Source organism: Muntiacus reevesi, chromosome 3, assembly GCF_963930625.1.
Source record: "Muntiacus reevesi chromosome 3, mMunRee1.1, whole genome shotgun sequence".
Taxonomy (NCBI): Eukaryota; Metazoa; Chordata; class Mammalia; order Artiodactyla; family Cervidae; genus Muntiacus; species Muntiacus reevesi.
Window position 1 is genome coordinate 189746674 of NC_089251.1, and position 18026 is coordinate 189764699.

The window sequence follows — 18026 nt, forward strand, 5'->3', positions numbered from 1 at the left end:
TAATAACTAATATTTTGCCCAATTCTGATTTGCAATATCAAAATACACTGGGAATGTCACAAAAGTTTCTATAGAGAGGTTAATTTGTGCTTTTTTAAAAAACTTATGCTGTATCTAGGACAGCAACACAAGGATTTAATAAATGATTGTGGGGTGTCTTTGCATACAAAGTCCTCCAAGCATTAGTTAAATAGATAAACAAACTAGTTAGCTAACTAACTAACTGCCAGGTGTTAAATTACTAGCACTATACTTATACAGTTTCATTGTTTGAGTTGTCTGAGATTTCACTTACCCATGGTGGACTGTGTTCTGAAAATATCAAATGGAAAATTCTAGAAATAAGCAATTCATAAGTTTTAAATTGAGAGAGAAAGACCACATTCACATAAATTTTATTACAATTTTTCTATTTTATTTTTAGTTATTGTTGCTAATTACTAACTGTGCCTAATTTATAAATTAAATTTTATCATAGGTCTATGTTAAGAGAAAAGCAGTCTGGACATAGGTTCAATACCATCTGCTATTTCAGGCTTCCCGTGGGGTTCTTTGAACATATCCCCTGCAGAGAAGTAGGGGGCTACTGTAATTCATCTCTCTTGAAACATTTTATTTTTCTACTTATTTGGAAATATATATACCCCATGACATTGAAAGTCATGAAGTAGTTCTTCTGTGTGTTAGCCTTCTTTGGCTTAGAAATCAAATGGATTTGAAAGCCATGAAAAAACTGCTTGGATAGTCAAATGCTAAGGACATCTACTAGGTTCCTTTGAATTTCTTTTAGGGCATTTACTGCTTGCTTCTTACTGCACGTGACACATGATAATTCATTGTACAATATTCTAATCATTTTTATAGCCTTTCCCACAGTTGTTTCTCTCACACTGCAAAACTGAACAAGATAGCAAAAGCTGAAGAAAAACGCTGGCAGTTGATTGCCTTCTGGATATGATGCAATCACTGCCATCAGCAGGTGGCATACTCGCTGATACCGCGAAGGTTCTCAGGTCAGCTGTGCACTTGGAAACTGGGGCAAAGTCAAAGCCCTTTGCCTGCTGACTAAGACACATGGCTGCATGTGTCTTAGGAAAAAACTGCTCAAGTTACACAAGGAAGCATCATTTTCAAAGTCACTTTGATGACAATAGAAGTAAAAACAGAGATGATTGGAATTTGGGATGAAGAAAACCCTACCATCTAACATAGCACTCTCCAATAGATATACAATATGCACCAAAGATATAATGTAACATTTTCTAGTAGTCACATTCAAGAAGAGTGAAACAAAGCAGGTGGAATTATAATATTAAAATTATATTTTACTTTACCTAACATTATCATTTCAGCATGTAATCATTATGAAAATTTGTTAATGAGATATTTTTTGCATACTCAGTCTTTGAAATCCAGTGTTTCCAGCACATGTATTAATTTGGTCTAGCAACAATTCAAGCTCTCTATAGCCACATGTGGCCAGTGACTTCTAGAGTGGACAACTACCTTAGAGGAATTAGAGGGTTAAATGACACTCTCCAGTATACACCATAGTTAGCAGGAAGCATGACCAGTTACTAATGTCAAACCCTTGTTGCATTTCTGGGGTAAATCCAAGTTAGTTTTTCCTTGTTCCTAATATGTGCAACTTTGTCCGGGAATGAGATTGACCTGTCATTATCGTCTCTCATGCAGTTATTTCAGGTTTAGGAATCAATGTCATAGACAGAGGCTTCATAGAGGCCTTTGTAGAATGGACTGGGATACTTCATAGAATTCTTTTTTTTTTCTCTCTGACTCCTTGAAAGAATTTATGTAAATTTGGTACACACTCTGTTTTGAAAGTTTAGCAAAATTTAGCTGTGAAACCTTCAGGTCTTGGTATTTTCTTTGTGGAAAGACTTCTATTCTCTAACTAAATTTATATAAGGTTATAGGAATTTCTTTTCGGTCTGCTGGTATGTTATATTTTTTTCTAGAAATTTGTTCACTTGTTCTATGTCTTGCTAATCATCTTATGTTCACAAATAGTGGATCTACCTGACACTTTCTTAATATACTTGCAAAAGTCCTAATTTTTCCTATCTTTTACAGGTAACATCTGTTCACATTCTGGTCAGATGACAGTATGTCAACTTGTTGATTCAAGTGTAGTCCAGCCAACTGTCCTCTCAACTAATTTTTTGAGAAAGAGTTTTTTCTTGTCTCCTCAAAGCCTGTTGATTGCCTTAGGTTATTTGTTTGTTTGTTTTTCTGGCCGAGCTGTGAGGCTTGCAGGATCATATTTCCCCAATCAGAGATTAAACTTTGGGCCTCAACAGTGAAAGGGTCCTCACCACTGGACTACCAGGGAATTCCCTGATTGCCTTAGATTTTTGTTGTTGTTGTTGTTTGTTTTTTAATTGAAGGATAATTGCTTTACAGAGTTTTGTTGTTTTCTGTCAAATCTCAACATGAATCAGCCATAGGTATACATATATCCCCTGCCTTTTGAATCCCCCTCTCATCTCCCTCCCCATCCCACCCCTCTAGGTAGATGTAGAGCTCCTGTTTGAGTTTCCTGAGCCACACAGCAAATTCCCATTGGCTATCTATTTTACCTGTGGTAATGTAAGTTTCCATGTTACTCTTTCCATACGTCTCATCCTCTCCAACCCTCTCCTCATGTCTATAAATCTATTCTCTATGTCTGTTTCTCCATTACTGCCCTGTAAGTAAATTCTTCAGTACCATTTTTCTTGATTCGTATGTACGTGTTAGAATACAATATTTATCTTTCTCTTTCTGACTTACCTCACTCTGTATAGTAGGTTCTAATTTCATCCACCTCATTTGAACTGACTCAAATGCATTCCTTTTTATGACTGTGTAATATTCCATTTTATATATGTACCACAACTTCTTGATTCATTCATCTGTCAGTGGACATCTAGATTGCTTCCATGTTCTAGCTGTTGTAAATAGTGCTGCAATGAACAATGTGATACATGTGCCTTTTTCAATTTTGGTTTCCTCAGGGTATATGCCTAGGAGTGGGATTGCTGGATCATATGGTGGTTTTATTCCCAGCTTCTTAAGAAATCTCCATACCATCTTCCATAGTGGCTGTATCAATTGACATTCCCACCAACAGTGCAAGAGTGTTCCCTTTTCTCCACATCCTCTCTAGCATTTATTGTCTGTAGATTTTTTGATGCTGGCCATTCTGACTGGTGTGAGGTGATACCTCATTGTAGTTTCGATTTGCATTTCTCTAATAATGAGCGATGTTGAGTATCTTCTCATGTGTCTGTTAGCCATCTGTCTGTCTTCTTTGGAGAAATGTCTGTTTAGTTCTTTTCCCCACTTTTTGATTGGGTTATTTGTTTTTCTGGCATTGAGTTGTATGAGCTGCTTGTATATTTTGGAGATTAATCCTTTGTCGTTGTTTCATTTGCAATTATTTTCTCCCATTCTGAGAGCTGCCTTTTCACCTTGCTTATAGTTTCCTGTGCTGTCAAAAGCTTTACATTTAATCAGGTCCCACTTGTTTATTTTGTTTCTATTTCTGTTACTCTAGGAGGTGGGTCACAGAGGATCTTTTTGAGTTATGTCATTGAGTGTTCTGCCTATGTTTTCCTCTAAGAGTTTTATAGTTTCTGATCTTACATTTAGGGTTTTATCAATTTTGAGTTTATCTTTATGTATGGTATTAGGAAGTGTTCTAATTTCATTCTTTTACATGTAGCTGTCCAGTTTTCCCAGCACCATTTATTGAAGAGGCAGTTTTTGCCCCACTGTATATTCTTGCCTCCTTTGTCAAAAATAAGGTACCCATAGGTGCATGGGTTTATTTCTGGGTTTTCTATCTTGTTCCATTGGTCTATATTTCTGGTTTTGTGCCAGTACCACACTATCTTGATGACTTTAAAATAAGCAAAATCAAAACAGTCCAATAAAGTACAGTAGATTGACCCAGCAAACAAAGGAAATCAAAAATTATGTCTACCAGTTAAGAACAACACTAACTAAAGCACAAACTAGAAAACAAAACTAAAGCAAGGTGCCAAGTGGGGAATAAAGCAATGAAAACAAAACTAACAAATACATTGAGAGGAAAGGAAAGAAAGAATAGATATGCAAAGTTAAATAAAGGTAGATGAAGAAGATTTATATACAGATTAATTGCAAAGGGGAAAAGAACAGTAGGAAAAGCAAACAAAGGAAAAAATGTAGAAAAAATCATAATAGGCTTAAAAAATTAAAAATTAAAATTAAAAAAACGGAGAGAGAAAAAAAGGAAAACTCCATAGAACTACAAAAGCCCAATATAGAGGTTTATAACAATAAAAAATGTGACTGAGAAAAAAACAAAAGAAAACTCAAGAGCTTAATTATTTCATAGTGCCAATAACATTGACATTACAACAGAGCAGGGGGCAAAGGGGAAAAAAGAAAAAAGTAAAAAAAATCCAAAAGAGTCTACAGAGCAAGTCAAAACAAAAGAATAATAAATGTTTTTCTTGAGTCACTGCTGTCAGAGTGTTTCCCTCGCTGGGAGTCGCAGCCCACCTCCCCTCCCTAGGATGCCCTCCAACTCTGTGCGGGTCTCTGGCCGTGCTGCGGGGGCAGCTCAGATTCTAATTTGTCCTCCTCCTGCGTGTTCTTGCCTCCAGTGTCCACCGCTGTCAGAACTAGTGCGTTTTCTTTTGTGGGAGCTCTCCATGATTTTCATATATTCCACAGACACAGCGTCTGCCTAGTTGATTGTGTGGATTTAATCTGCAGCTTGTATAACTGGTGGGAAGGCTTTGGGTCTTCTTCCTTAGTCACACTGCCCCTGGGTTTCAATTGTGGTTCTATTTCCACCTCTGCCTGTGGGTCGTCCACTGGGGTTTGCTCCTGAGGCTGCCCTGGAGGACTTGGGTCTGCCCCTGTGAGGGCCAGGGGTGGAGGGGGTGCAGCTGCTGGGGTCGCAGGGGTTCTGGCAGCACCAGGAACTCAGGGGAGTTGGCAGCTAGGGAAGCAGGAAATATAGTCCTCTAGAAGGGAATGGCAACCAGTATTGGCCCATAAACTCCAGTGTTCTTACCTGGAGAACCCCCCTGACAGAGAAGCCTGGCAGGTCACAGTCCACAGGGTTGCAAAGAGCTGGACACGACCGAAGTGACCCTGCGTGCACAGACGCAGGACATTTTTGGCCCGTGGCAGCTCTGGCCTGGTGAGGGCTGAGGGTGAGGGTGGCCCAGGTGCTTGGCCTTGGGGACCCTGCCGGCGCCCCGTGTGCGGGGACAGGGACTGTGTCCACCGCAGGAGGTACGGCCCTATCAGAGTCCTTTTTCAAGCCTCTTGTACTGGTGATCAGAAGGCCTCTCTGGCCAGTGTTTCTTCTGTAGCTCCTCCTGCTCAGACACTTAGTGGGCGCCCTTGCCTGGGGTCCTTCTCTGTTGTGCCAGGCATCAGGTACATAGAGGGGCCCCCCTGGCATCGGTCCTAGGCTGTAGATCGGCGCACCAGGCACTTGCAGGGGCACCCTGGCTGGGGTCCTGCTCTGCAGTTTGGCACATTAGTCACTGAACGTCAGGCGTTTGATGGGCCAGCCTCTGTTGTTCAGCTGCGGATGCTGGCATGTGGGGAGAGAGAGGCTATGGTGACAGCTCCACCCCCTAGGCATGACTCAGCAGCATTGCCTTGCTCTCATGGCTGCTTTGCTTCCCTCTACAGGCATTTTCCACCACAGTCTCCTCCCTCACTTCCCCTCAATCTGTCTCTCCACAGTCAGCAGCAGCCCTCGCCCTGGGATTGCCCCACGGTCCCTAAACTCCAGCTCCTAGCTGCTGCGCCTTCTGGGGAGCCTGCCTCCCTGTCCGGGATGTGTATGGCTGCGGCCAGACTGTCTGATTCTCATCCCATCTAGGCTGCCGCAGATCAGCTGTTTCACTCTCAGCCTTAAATGTTCCTCCTCTGACTCAGACAATTGCCCGGATGTGGGGATTGGACCCCGCTTCAGTTCCCCCACCTACCAAATGCAGGTCCATCCTAGAAGCATTCCGATTTTCCCCCCTAGTTCCTTTGTCCTACCGAGTTTAGCATGGTTCTACACGTTCTTCTCCGCTGGTCAGGTCCTCCTGTCAACTCTCAGCTGGTGTTCTGCATCCACTTCTGGGTCTGAAGGTGTGTTCCTGATGTCACCATGGAGAGAGATGTACTCCATGTCACCTACTCCTCTGCCATCTTGTTCTGCCTGCCTTAGATTATTTTTTTGCCTTAGATTTTTAATGAGAATATGTGGGGTACCTTTTAGTCACTCCACTTGATCCAACATACCCAAATGTATAGGGAATACAATTGACAACTGCATGATTTAGTATCACAATATACCCACTGTTTTTGTTTTGAATTTGGATTATATGGCATGGTACTACAACTCCAAATAGGCATTTAAAAAGGAGGAATACAAACAATAACAAAACCTTCATTAAAAACCTTTTTATCTCTTTTTAATATTCTGCCTTCTAAAATTTAAATGCACAGGAATAAATGACATTCTTATTACATGTTAAACTTCTGGATAATCTAGATATCCATGTAAAAGGGTGTATAGGAAATGAATAGCTTTTAAATCTGTCAAGAGAACAGATTATAACTCCATAGTTGGTAATTAACTATTTGGTTTATTCACAGCATTTGTTAGTCAAGGCCAAACATAATGTTACATATGAGGGCATTACTGAGTATGTAACAACAGCTCATAATTCAAGGCTTCATGGAGTGTTAAACTGCCACCTGAAACATGGAACATGATATTTTGAAAATATTTTTTGCAGGAGGAAGCTGTTTGTTTAGATTCTGAGGTAGATGAACATATTAACTGGTTCCAGCAAGAATATGTGAAAACAGAAAAGGACTGGAGAGAAATTGATAAGAGGATGAGCCAGACTTTGGAAATAAGAAGAAAGTTGATTGGCGGCAGAACACCTCTGAAGGACATTCTTAAAATGTTTCCTTTCCTGCAGTGCCCTTATCAGGTATCTTTATTTACCTATAATACTCTGATTAGTGTGTTCAAATGGACCTTTCTCTCTTCCCTCTTGGAGCGGTAACAGGACTGTATAGCAAGATGATGGGTGTGAATCTCAGTAGAATGTGTGGGGCCCAAGAGGCTACGACGAGGGGCCTTTGGTAAGAACTTCTGGACTCATTCTGATAATGCGCCCTGGCTGCCATCAGATCTGAAGAGTCACCAGTGGTGTCCCAAGGCACCACCCCCTGCTTCGGGGGACTCTGACAGTGGGAAACATTTTCCCTTTGCATGCATTTAGACAATCAAGATAGTTTATTAGGGTGCTGTTAGCCTGTAGCATTACTCACAACCTATTTCCTTTATCATCCCAAATTATTCCATAAAGTGAAAGTGAAAGTCATTCAGTTGTGTCCGACTCTTTGCAATCCCATGGACTATAGCCTGCCAGGTTCCTCTGTCCATGAAATTCTCCAGGCAATAATACTGGTGTGGGTAGCCATTCCCTTCTCCAGGGGGGGTCTTCCCAATCCAGAGATTGAACTCAGTTCTCCCACATTGCAGATAGATTCTTTAAGTGGTCTTAAAATATGTGAAGTTTTTATGGGTAAATCAAACATCCTTCCATTTAGTTTATTTAAGAAGGCCATTAAAGGTCCTATTATAATTTTACTGTAATTTTGGCTGAAAGATTCATCAGAGTTTTATCTGAGAATGCATTTCATGAAGGAATGGTATGGGTGCAAGAAACCAAATGAAATGAAAAGTTTTACAGGCTTTTCTTCTCTCCCACCCACCCCCCCCCCCAAAAAAAACAACTGAAATAAGAATTTGTCTGCACTTTTTATTTTAATAATAATGTCTACAGAGAACATCTGATTGTTTATTACATAGCAGGTATATTCTTAGTGCTTTACATGACATGAATTATTTTAGTTAATTCATTTTCAGAAACCCTACCCTATTTATCACTTGGATTCTCTTTCAGTTGCTAGGAACAGCAATATCAGGTAGCCTCTGTTAGAAGAGTACGACAGATTGACACATGTATAAAATATACTTTTAAAGCAAAAATTGTTAAACCAATAGTCTAAAATGTGAAAAAGTGAAAGTGAAAGTCGCTCAGTCGTGTCTGACTCTTCGCGATCTCATGGACTATACAGACCATGGAATTCTCCAGGCCAGAATACTAGACTGGGTAGCCTTTCCCTTCTCCAGGGGGTCTTCCCAACCCAGAGATTGAACCCAGGTCTCCCAGGTCTCCCGCACTGCAGATGGATTCTTTACCAGCTGAGCCACAAGGGAAGCCCAAGAATGGGTAGCCTATCCCTTCTCTGGCAGATCTTCCTGACCCAGGAGTTGAACCAGGATCTCCTGCATTGCAGGTGGATTCTTTACCAACTAAGCTAAGCATGTTCTAAACATTGTGGTAGTTCCCAAAGTACCTTTCAAAGTACTGTGTGTGAAATGCAAGTGAAATCTGATCTTTTTAAATGCTAAATGAGTCAGTAGGTGGTTGATTCAGGCAAGAATCATTGGTGAATGCTAAATCTCGCAGATGAAAATTATAGTAGGAACAAGATATTTACATCAGCTCAAGGGATCGCCCCATAAAATACATACAGCTATATTTTAATTAATAATTATTACATATACAGGAATTAACCTGGAAGATTCCATTTTAACCGAGAGATCAGTTACTAACTTCAGTGATGGGACCAACCACCATCCTCCTGATGAAGTGGCAGCATTCTTGGCAAAAAGTCTGTAAATCATGAAGAAACATCATATGAATCTGGAATGAGGGGGTGTTCCCCCAAGTAATTGGCTTCTGCTTTTACAATATGTTAAGGAATTTAAGGAAAACCGAGATGATGTTTCAGACGGAAAGAGACCAAAGAAACATCTAAATCTCATGTGTTTCTGGATTAGATCTGAGATTTGTAAAGAGCATGATTGTAACAACTGGAAAGTTTAAACAGGGTCTGTGGATTAGGTTTTCCTGATTTTTGATGGTTGTGTGGTGCTTATGTAGGATAGTGTCCTGATAATTCTTAAGTACAGGGAATAATAATATGCAATGAAGAATTAAGGGTTAGGAGGGCCTCCTGTCTACAGCTTACTTTCAAATCAGTCAGAAATGTTAGCCTTGGGCGAAGTTGCATGAAGGCCATTTGTGACCTCTATTTACTCTCTCTGCGACTTTAATGTCAACCTGAAATTCTTTTTTTTTAAAAAAAGTTAAAGAAATTCCTAGGTTCTGCGCCCAAGAAAGTGGACTCTCTAGCTTCCTTGTGTTTCACTTCACATCTCCCTGCTCCCTGAGAGAGTTTCTTTTTAGGGTATTAATACAGATTAGTGCTGAGGGTTGGCTGATGGCAGAGTTGCTATACCTTTATGAGGATGTGCATTCCAGTTTTCTGATAACTTTCAGACCTAATCTTTGGGCAATTAATGATCCACCAAAACATTCAAGAAGCAATGAGACCCAGTGGGTAGTATACAACTGTTTTTTATAGAGTTTTAGGGAAAGTGATGGCTACATAATTCCTTTTAGTGTGGGTGATGAAGAGTTTTATAATGTCACTCTGTAAAAAAAAAAAAAAAAAAAATTGTGAGGGAGTGGTGGTAGAATTCTCCCAGGAGAAGAACTTAGGCAGGAGCAGGAAAAAGTGATTCTGAGTAAAGGGGTTTCCATACAGGTTAACTGGTTTTGCTTTCATCTCATAGTCGAATCTCGTACATTTGGATTGTTTTTCATCCTTTGTTTCTGTCTAATGTTACAGTGTCTTTAAAGCTCTTTTCCCTTTAGGATAATAGGATTAGGAATTTTTTCAAGGTTTGCTTCCTAAAATCAGATAGATTTCTTCTTGTGCCTCTTCCTGGAGAGTGCCAAAATAACAATGTAGTAAAGAAGTGTAAGATCCTAGAATCTCAGCTGGGTAACACAGATAGCCAAAATATTCATTGTATTCATTGTGGAGGGATTTCTTTTTTGCTTGCTCTTTCCCCCAATTACTTTGTTACCCTCATTTGCTTGAGTCTGTATCCAGATTTAGTTCTGCAGGCTTAGATGTTTGTCATGTCCACTATTTATCTTTTTCGGTTCACTTCAGGCTTCCACTCTTTTCTCCTCCTCTGTCTTAAGTCTACTTCTCCAGTAAAACTAATCAAATATCTAGTATATAAACTAGCATTCAAAGCTTAATGTACTTCTACAGAGTAATTTAATTCCTTGTAGTCCATAGGTTAGCTTCTCTTGTGATCTTTTTCTTTTTTCAGCTCTTCAGAGAATTCCAACTTCTTACAAGAACAGATATTTATAAGAAAACAAGGCACATTTTGGAATCCTATTCAGAAAATATACTGACTTCTCTTTCTTTGGTGGACAACCCAATCAATATTGCGTTGCAAGAAAAGATGAAACACCATACAGATGAAGACACGTTGAAACGTTAGTGAACCTGGGGGATAGGGTGATCTGGTCTCAGTTACCTGTATAACTCAGGGAAATTAGGAAAGCTATATTTTGTAGACTTTAGTGAAAAAATATGTGAGGAAGAAAAAATAACTTCTCAAGTAGAAGGAGCTTAAGAATAGATTTTTAAAGTACATGTGACATTATAATATTATATTTAGGCAACTAGTAACCTGTTAATTTCATCTAGAAGGTAATTTACAGACCACAGGTTAAGTACATTGAAATCATTCTGGCAGATGGACAGAGAGTACAGAAATCTTACCTCCTCTTGGCTGTGACATGGAGGGCAGAACAGGAGCTCTTGAATGTTTACTACAAGGGGATGTTGTTTAAAAAAAAAATGCTAGGGGAACTAAGGTCTAAGAAAGCTAATTTGTTCTTTAGAAGGTAAGTAACAGCAACAAAAAAATCCACACATTTTAATATTGGCTTTACTTACAGCATTTACTTGGACTGTAAGTATGTTTGCTTTGACAGATATGAAGATGACAGCCACTTGTTTACTCCTACCAGATGCTTTTGGGGAGGATTCCAGACTTTTTGTCGTTGTGAATGACAAGGTATGCAGTATGTCAATGATCATTGGTTTGATACTTAATACAATAAATTGAAGCAGGATGGTGGCTTATTTTAAAGTTATGTTTTGTCATATTCACAAATATGGTAAATTTAACAAGTGCGTTTACTGTAATATCATGGTTAAATTGAGGCGCATTGTATTATTTAGCTATTTTTCATACCACGGGGTGGTGACTCTAATCTTTTTTATTCAGGTGCAAGTGTCCACGCCTGTGTTAGAAGTTAAGAACCCTTTCAACATGGATGTCTGTGAATTTTCTTTGTATTTAGAAAAAGAGAGACTCACAAAGATGGATGATTGCATCACAGCCTTGGCTGCTCTCATAGCTTCCTTCCACGTGTTTGGGATTGAGTGTCCAAGAAGACTGTCTCAAACCCTCAACTTCCTAGAGACACTGATTTTTGATGCGCACAGTCCATATTCTCCTTCTATGAAAGAAAAGGAAAAGGAAGTAGGATTTCAACATCCAGTCACTTAAGAGCATGCTAAATATTTAAGCAGAATGAATCTCTGGGGTGGCTGAAACTATTAACCATTGTTTTGATTTAGTAGAGGTAGGTATTAATATTAGAAAATCATCTTGTCACTGAGATTCAAATGAATATTAATGCCTTCTACCTTTACACTTTGACACAAATTCTTTATTGAAATTCTGTAATAAAATATGACTTAAAGAGCTGTTTGTTTCGAGTTTTAAGAAATTCCAATCCAAGTTAACACTTTCAAGGGGGCATTAGTTTTTAAAAGACACTATGCTTCACATTTTCTTAAAATCCTTCAAATTAGGATATGACTTGCACTTAAGGCAATATGTCCACTTTGGAAAACTTAATGCCTAGAAGTGCTGAAGAATTGATGCTTTTGAACTGTGGGGCTGGAGAAGACTCTTGAGAGTCCCTTGGACTGCAAGGAGATCCAACCAGTCCATCCTAAAGGCGATCAGTCCTGGGTGTTCATTGTAAGGACTGATGCTGAAGCTGAAACTCCAATACTTTGGCCACCTCATGTGAAGAGTTGACTCACTGGAAAAGACCCTGATGCTGGGAGGGATTGGGGACAGGAGGAGAAGGGGACGACAGAGGGTGAGATGGTTGGATGGCATCACCGACTCAATGGGCATGAGTTTGAGTAAACTCTGGGAGTTGGTGATGGACAGGGAGGCCTGGCATGCTGCCATCCATGGGGTGGCAAAGAATCAGACACAGCTGAGTAACTGAACTGAATGCCCAGGAGCTGCACATTTGTGGCCTATGGTTCTGTCTCTTTGGTTTGAGCATTGTTTGGGAACATTTTGAACTTGAGCATTTTAAGATGTACAGGTGGTGCTAGTGATAAACCCCGCCCCACCCTGCTAATGCAGGAGACATAGCTAAGAGACAAAGGTTCAACTCCTAGGTCAGGAAGAGCCCCTGGAGAAGGGCATGGCAACCCGCTCCAGTATTCCTGCCTGGAGAATCCCCATGGACAGAGGAGCCTGGTGGGTTACGGTCCACAGGGTTGCAAAGAGTGGGACACGACTGAGCGACTTAGCTGTGTGCTAAGCACACAGCTCCCCAGTTCCTCTTTCCGCCTGCTGACCTGCCCTGCAGCTGTTCAGGTTCCTTCCATCCTATCTCTTGAGAACTGTGGCTGTTCCTGGGGTCTCCTCTCTGCTGGACGCTCTCACTGGCACAGGTTTTCATCATCGGGGACCCATGGTCCTCTTCCTCTGCTTCCCTCCCTTGAGAAACAGTGATACGGCTGGTTCTTGTCTCCCAAGCTTTCTGGTTTTCCCTCGTTTTGACCTCAGTGTCCTCATATGCCTTGGTTGCCCCATGGGCTAGTTTGGATCTGTAATAAGAACCTGGCTTTTCACTCCCAGGGCCCCAGCTCCCAGTTTCCAAGTTAGGGCCTTCCCAGATCAGTTCTCCAGTCCCTCTCAGGAGCCCTAGTTCTGTGCCTCATCCAGCCCAGAGTCCCACATTGTAATTTATCGAACATGATGGTTTTAAGGTGCCCCTTGCTGTTATCACAATCTTGAGGTTATTTAGTTTTGAAAGAACTAATTGGTTTAAAAGACTGAAGAATTTAAATGTGCTAATATGGCATCAGAGTGCAATGGACATTTTCTGGGTTATTGAATCCAATTATTTAAGTTTAAGAAGGGTTCATTTTATTAAAGAAGTTTTTATAACACATCTCTAGAAATACTGCAAAATACTAGTATCTTTATCTCTGACTCTTCATTAAAATGCTTAAGTCAGTGGGAAAAAAGAAAATTTGAGATCAGCTGCCCACCTCTGCAATGACTATTCACTGCGTATGCGAGAATGGACAGGCAAGAACAATTTGGTACATTTCTGCATAACTAGTCCCTATTCTGCAGTTTCCATTTCTTCCCTCTCACTACAATGTGCCTTTAGCTCCTTATAAAGTTTCTTTTATGTCTCCCAATTATTCCCTCCCCACTCCAAATTTTTAAGTTTCACAATCTTATTCCTGTTCTCCAGAATGAACTTACCAAGTTCTAAAAGAGTGCTGTCTCTTGGAGGTTCACAATCTCTATGGCTGGTCTTTTTAAATTTTTTCTTCTTTTACTTTGGATTGGAGTATAGTTGATTAATGTGTCAGTTTCAGGTATACAGCCAAGTGATTCAGTTACACATACACATGTATCTATTTGTTTTCAGATTATTTTCCCACTTAGGTTATTATAGAATATTGAGCAGAGTTCCCTGCCCTATACAGTAGGACTTTGTTGGTTAACTATTTTAAATACAGCACTGTGTACACATCAGTCCCTAACTCCCAATCTATCTCTCCCCTCCCCTTTCTCCTTTGATAACCATAAATTTGCTAAGTTTATGAGTCTTTGTTTTGTAAATATGTTTCATTTGTATTACCATTTTTAAAAAATTAATTTGTTTAATTGGAGGCTAATTACAATATTGTAGTCATTTTTGCCATACATTGACATGAATCAGCCATAGATTTGCATGTGTTTCCCATCCCGATCCCCCCTCCCACCTCCCTCCTCATCCCATCCCTCTGGGTCGTCCCAGTGCACCAGCCCTGAGCACTTGTCTCATGCATCCAACCTGGGCTGCCCATCTGTTTCATATATGGTAATATACATGTTTCAATGCTATTCTCTCAGATCATCCCACCCTCGCCTTCTCCCACAGAGTCCAAAAGTCTGTTCTTTACATCTGTGTCTCTTTTGCTGTCTCGCATATAGGGTCATCATTACCATCTTTCTAAATTCCATATATATGCATTAGTATACTGTATTGGTGTTTATCTTTCTGGCTTACTTCACTCTGTATAATAGGCTCCAGTTTCATCTACCTCGTTAGAACTGATTCAAATGGATTCTTTTTAATAGCTGAGTAATATTCCATGGTGTATATGTACCACAGCTTTCTTATCCATTCGTCTGCTGATGGGCATCTAGGTTGCTTCCATGTCTGAGCTCTTGTAAACAGTGCTGCGATGAACATTGGGGTGCACGTGTCTCTTTCAATTCTGTGTATTACCTTTTTTTTTTTTAAAGAGTTAGGCTTAAATGAAAGCCTTTCTTTGCTCCTGTGGGCTGGAGGTGGAGAGAGAGAGGAGGAACCAGCTGCAGGGAAACTGCAGTGAAGTTTGGCTTTGAACATGACAGACATAAGCTGACCATGAGGGGAGAGTCCTATAAAATTCATTCTTTCAGTGGTGTGTCTATTTCCAGTGTCCAGCATGGCCGTGCCACTTGGCAAATATTCAATATTGCCTGGCCAACCTAACCCTATTTTCTTTGAGGGTTGAATCCACTGAACCCAAAAGATGCAAAATGTCAGTCTGGGATAATATGTTAACCTCCAGGCAGGACTCCTTTGGCTCATAGAGTATTTGCAAGTTTTTTAAAATGCCTTTTGATGGGAGGGTCCTGTCAAGTTCCACATTTTTCATCTCTCACTTTTGTCTTACCTCAAACCTGCTTCCCTCATTTCAGGGACCTCCCTGTCACCACGGGCTCCCTATTTCCTCTGTTAAAACTCAGTCCATGCTTAGAGCATATCCCAGGGATGGAATGGTGAAAGCTTCCACTTCTTTTGGTAGACTGTTCCACCCTAACAGGGGTGCTTAATATCTTACCTCGAACACAAACAACATGCTTCTCAGAATGAATGGATGTTTTCAGTAAGATTTAAAGGCTCTTTTTTTTTTTTTTAAACAACACATGCTTTAAAAAAGAAGTCTTCAATGTGTGTGAACCCTGCCTGACCTAAAAATAACATTTTTTTATTTTTTTCTTCCTTTTTATCACTTTTCACATCATCTGGGACATAGCCTGGCCAACAGCTCTGAACCCTACAGCTCATTACACAGCTATCTAATGCCATATGTTTGATATTACTCCTGCTCTCATTCACCCCTTCTATTTTTAAGAATCATACATATGTAAAAAAGGTATCTGCAATTAAGATTTTATTTAATTCATGTCAGGTATAACAAGTGCAACTTGAATGTACAAACTCTGAACAAAACATAAAGAAAATAAAAACTAACAACGAAAAACTTTTTTTAGCAGACTCATGCAAAGAAATGAAGGGGCCATGGCAGATGTCACGGGCCCTGTTTTACCTTGAATTACGACAAAAGCAAAGGACCACTACAGACTTCCAACAGGGAGTGGGGCAGGGCAGCTATCAAGGGAACCCTACATGAGAAAAAATGAGCAACTCCAGAGAAAGGTGAAACTTTCCCCAGAATTCAGACAACATGCTACAGACTTACTTTCTACTTTTAAAATAGTCCTTGGATAAATATCCAATCCTGGAAATAGAAGTTAACATACATAGGCTGATAAAATAATTTACCTTTTGCGTTGGAAATGCATTCTTGCAAAAGAAACACTACCAGCTCTCAGTTTATAGGGAATCAAGGGTTTTCAATTAAAGTGCATCTGTACGCTTCTATATGGAGGCAAACACTTCTATGGAGAAGAGGGTTTTTCCAAAATGGAGCTTTAGGAAGTCACTTCCCCGATCTGTGAGCATTTAGAATGTTTGCCTCAACTGGGGTTGCTCCCTCAAATTTTGCCTCTTCAGTAAAATCTATACACTCTCTCTTTAGCCAACACTGAAGAAAACCTTTGGGTTTGGAGGACACTGCAAGGTCTAAGACAGAGCTCTGTAGGGATTAGTGTTTACATCGACAGAACGATCCCTTCACCTCTGCAAAGCACCACAGTTATTTCAATGACAATTAGAGAAAAGCTCAATATCATCTCATAAACAGCTCAAGATCATACAAACAGCGCCCCCTTCAAATATAACTGCATATTCCTTTGATATCACTGGAGTCCTGTAAACACACAGGGTACCACGGTGTATGAGCCTGATGCCATTCAAATACATCATCTTATTTATGTTTATATATTTTATTTTTTAATTCCATTATTTATGTACATGTTTTTGGTAATTATAGTCAAGATGCTGGTGAAAGTAATTTGTTTAACATTTCATAATGGCGTGCAAAAGTAAAAACACTGATTTAAAGGAAGGTAACTTTTAAAACTCTTCAGCCTCAATGAATCAGGACAAGCAGTTAGGCAATATCATGACTTGCAAAGTTATACTTAGCATAATGTTGCAATTCAAAATATGGCACAGAATTAGCAATACAGATAACAGTCCCACTGGCTAAAATTTAGCCAGGTTTTGACTAATTTGGTTTAAGTTGAAGGTTGATTATATAAAAAAGGTTCCTGAAAGTATTGAAAAAGAAACAGTGTACATGAAAGAGAATTCAACAATGTTTACAAAATGCCAAAAGTTCTTACTCTGCCCCCCACTTTTTCCATAAATAATTAATGAAGTCCCCCACCCCCCACCCCCCCCAGCCTCAAAAAGATTTACAAAGATAAATTTAGCTCAGTGAACAGAACTGAAAGATGACGGTTGTTAGACAGTACCTGGTTAAAAGCTCAAGCACTTTTGTAAGAATTCATATATATTGTCTCTTGAGGAATATAAATAATCTGGTAGCATTGCTCTTTAGATTTTTGGAGACTTCTCACTTAGAAGTTACAACTGTCTTTGTGCTTTGAGTAAAATATGAGCTTTAAAGCAGAAAGCTGATGGTATTCAAAATTCACCACCTTCAAAGTTCATTGTGAGAGTTCTTCTCTGCGGCTTTGAACATCAAGATAGAATTGAAAATTTTGAGCGCTGGGCCCAACTTAATGCTCATAATTTTCACAATGTCTGTTTGGGTCATAAGCAGAAATGCCTCTCCATCAATTTGCTAAAAGGGAGGAAAAAAGACAAAAGATTATGAGTTGATTGGACACAGGGTCGTGGGACATATTCAAGGTTAAATTATCAGCTGTTTTCTACGTGCACCACTAGAATACCACAGACAGGGATTCAGGTGTACAAACGTTTCCTGATAAGCAGATCTTTCTTATATGCAATAACACCCCCAAATGGGGACTGTGAGCAAAGTCAAATTTATTCATCTAAAAGTCAACTCACAGGAAAGTGGGTTTCTCACAAGTTGCTTTGATGTGCAGCCATCTTTTCTATTCAGTTGGAAAGAAGTAAATTAAACGACTTTCTAAAAACAGTAATTACTGTGATATATGGCTGGGTTTATTTTTTGTTTATGCTTTCATAATACACATAAACTGGTCTAACTCCAGAGATTAAGTACCTTACTTAAGGCCCGAAACTCTGAAGGACTTGGGACTCGGGGCTCTCACCTCCCGTCTCATCACTCTTTCACTGTGCACTCACGGTTCTCTTCCAATGTTTTAACTCCACAAATTACAGCGACCTGCTCTCTGAATGTCTTTCTCAGGGCGTAAAGGGATGAATATATTCATTCAACAAAAACTTATTAAGTACCCATTATATTTTAAATGGGCTTCCCAGGTGGTGCTAGTGGTAAAGAACCTGCCTGCCAATTCAGCAGCCTCAAGACACCTGGGTTTGACCCCT

The 18026-nt window shown here is 39.9% G+C and overlaps 2 protein-coding genes across 9 annotated transcripts in view; one reads left to right on the top strand and one right to left on the bottom strand.

The window, feature by feature from the left end:
• The window catches only part of SAMD3 (sterile alpha motif domain containing 3), a 40713-nt gene extending 29174 nt beyond the window's left edge, over positions 1 to 11539 (top strand). The window contains 4 exon segments of the mRNA XM_065927800.1: positions 6807 to 7007; positions 10283 to 10454; positions 10959 to 11041; positions 11255 to 11539. Coding sequence (XP_065783872.1) covers positions 6807 to 7007; positions 10283 to 10454; positions 10959 to 11041; positions 11255 to 11539 — 741 coding nt within the window.
• Positions 11540 to 16446: 4907 nt separating this feature from the next.
• L3MBTL3 (L3MBTL histone methyl-lysine binding protein 3) overlaps positions 16447 to 18026 on the bottom strand; it is a 106900-nt gene continuing 105320 nt past the window's right edge. For all 8 annotated transcript variants that reach the window (XM_065931343.1, XM_065931339.1, XM_065931342.1 and 5 more), the window contains one exon: positions 16447 to 17331. In XM_065931343.1, the coding sequence (XP_065787415.1) occupies positions 17188 to 17331 (144 nt within the window). In that variant the 3' untranslated portion in view covers positions 16447 to 17187. The remainder of the gene's footprint in view (positions 17332 to 18026) is intronic.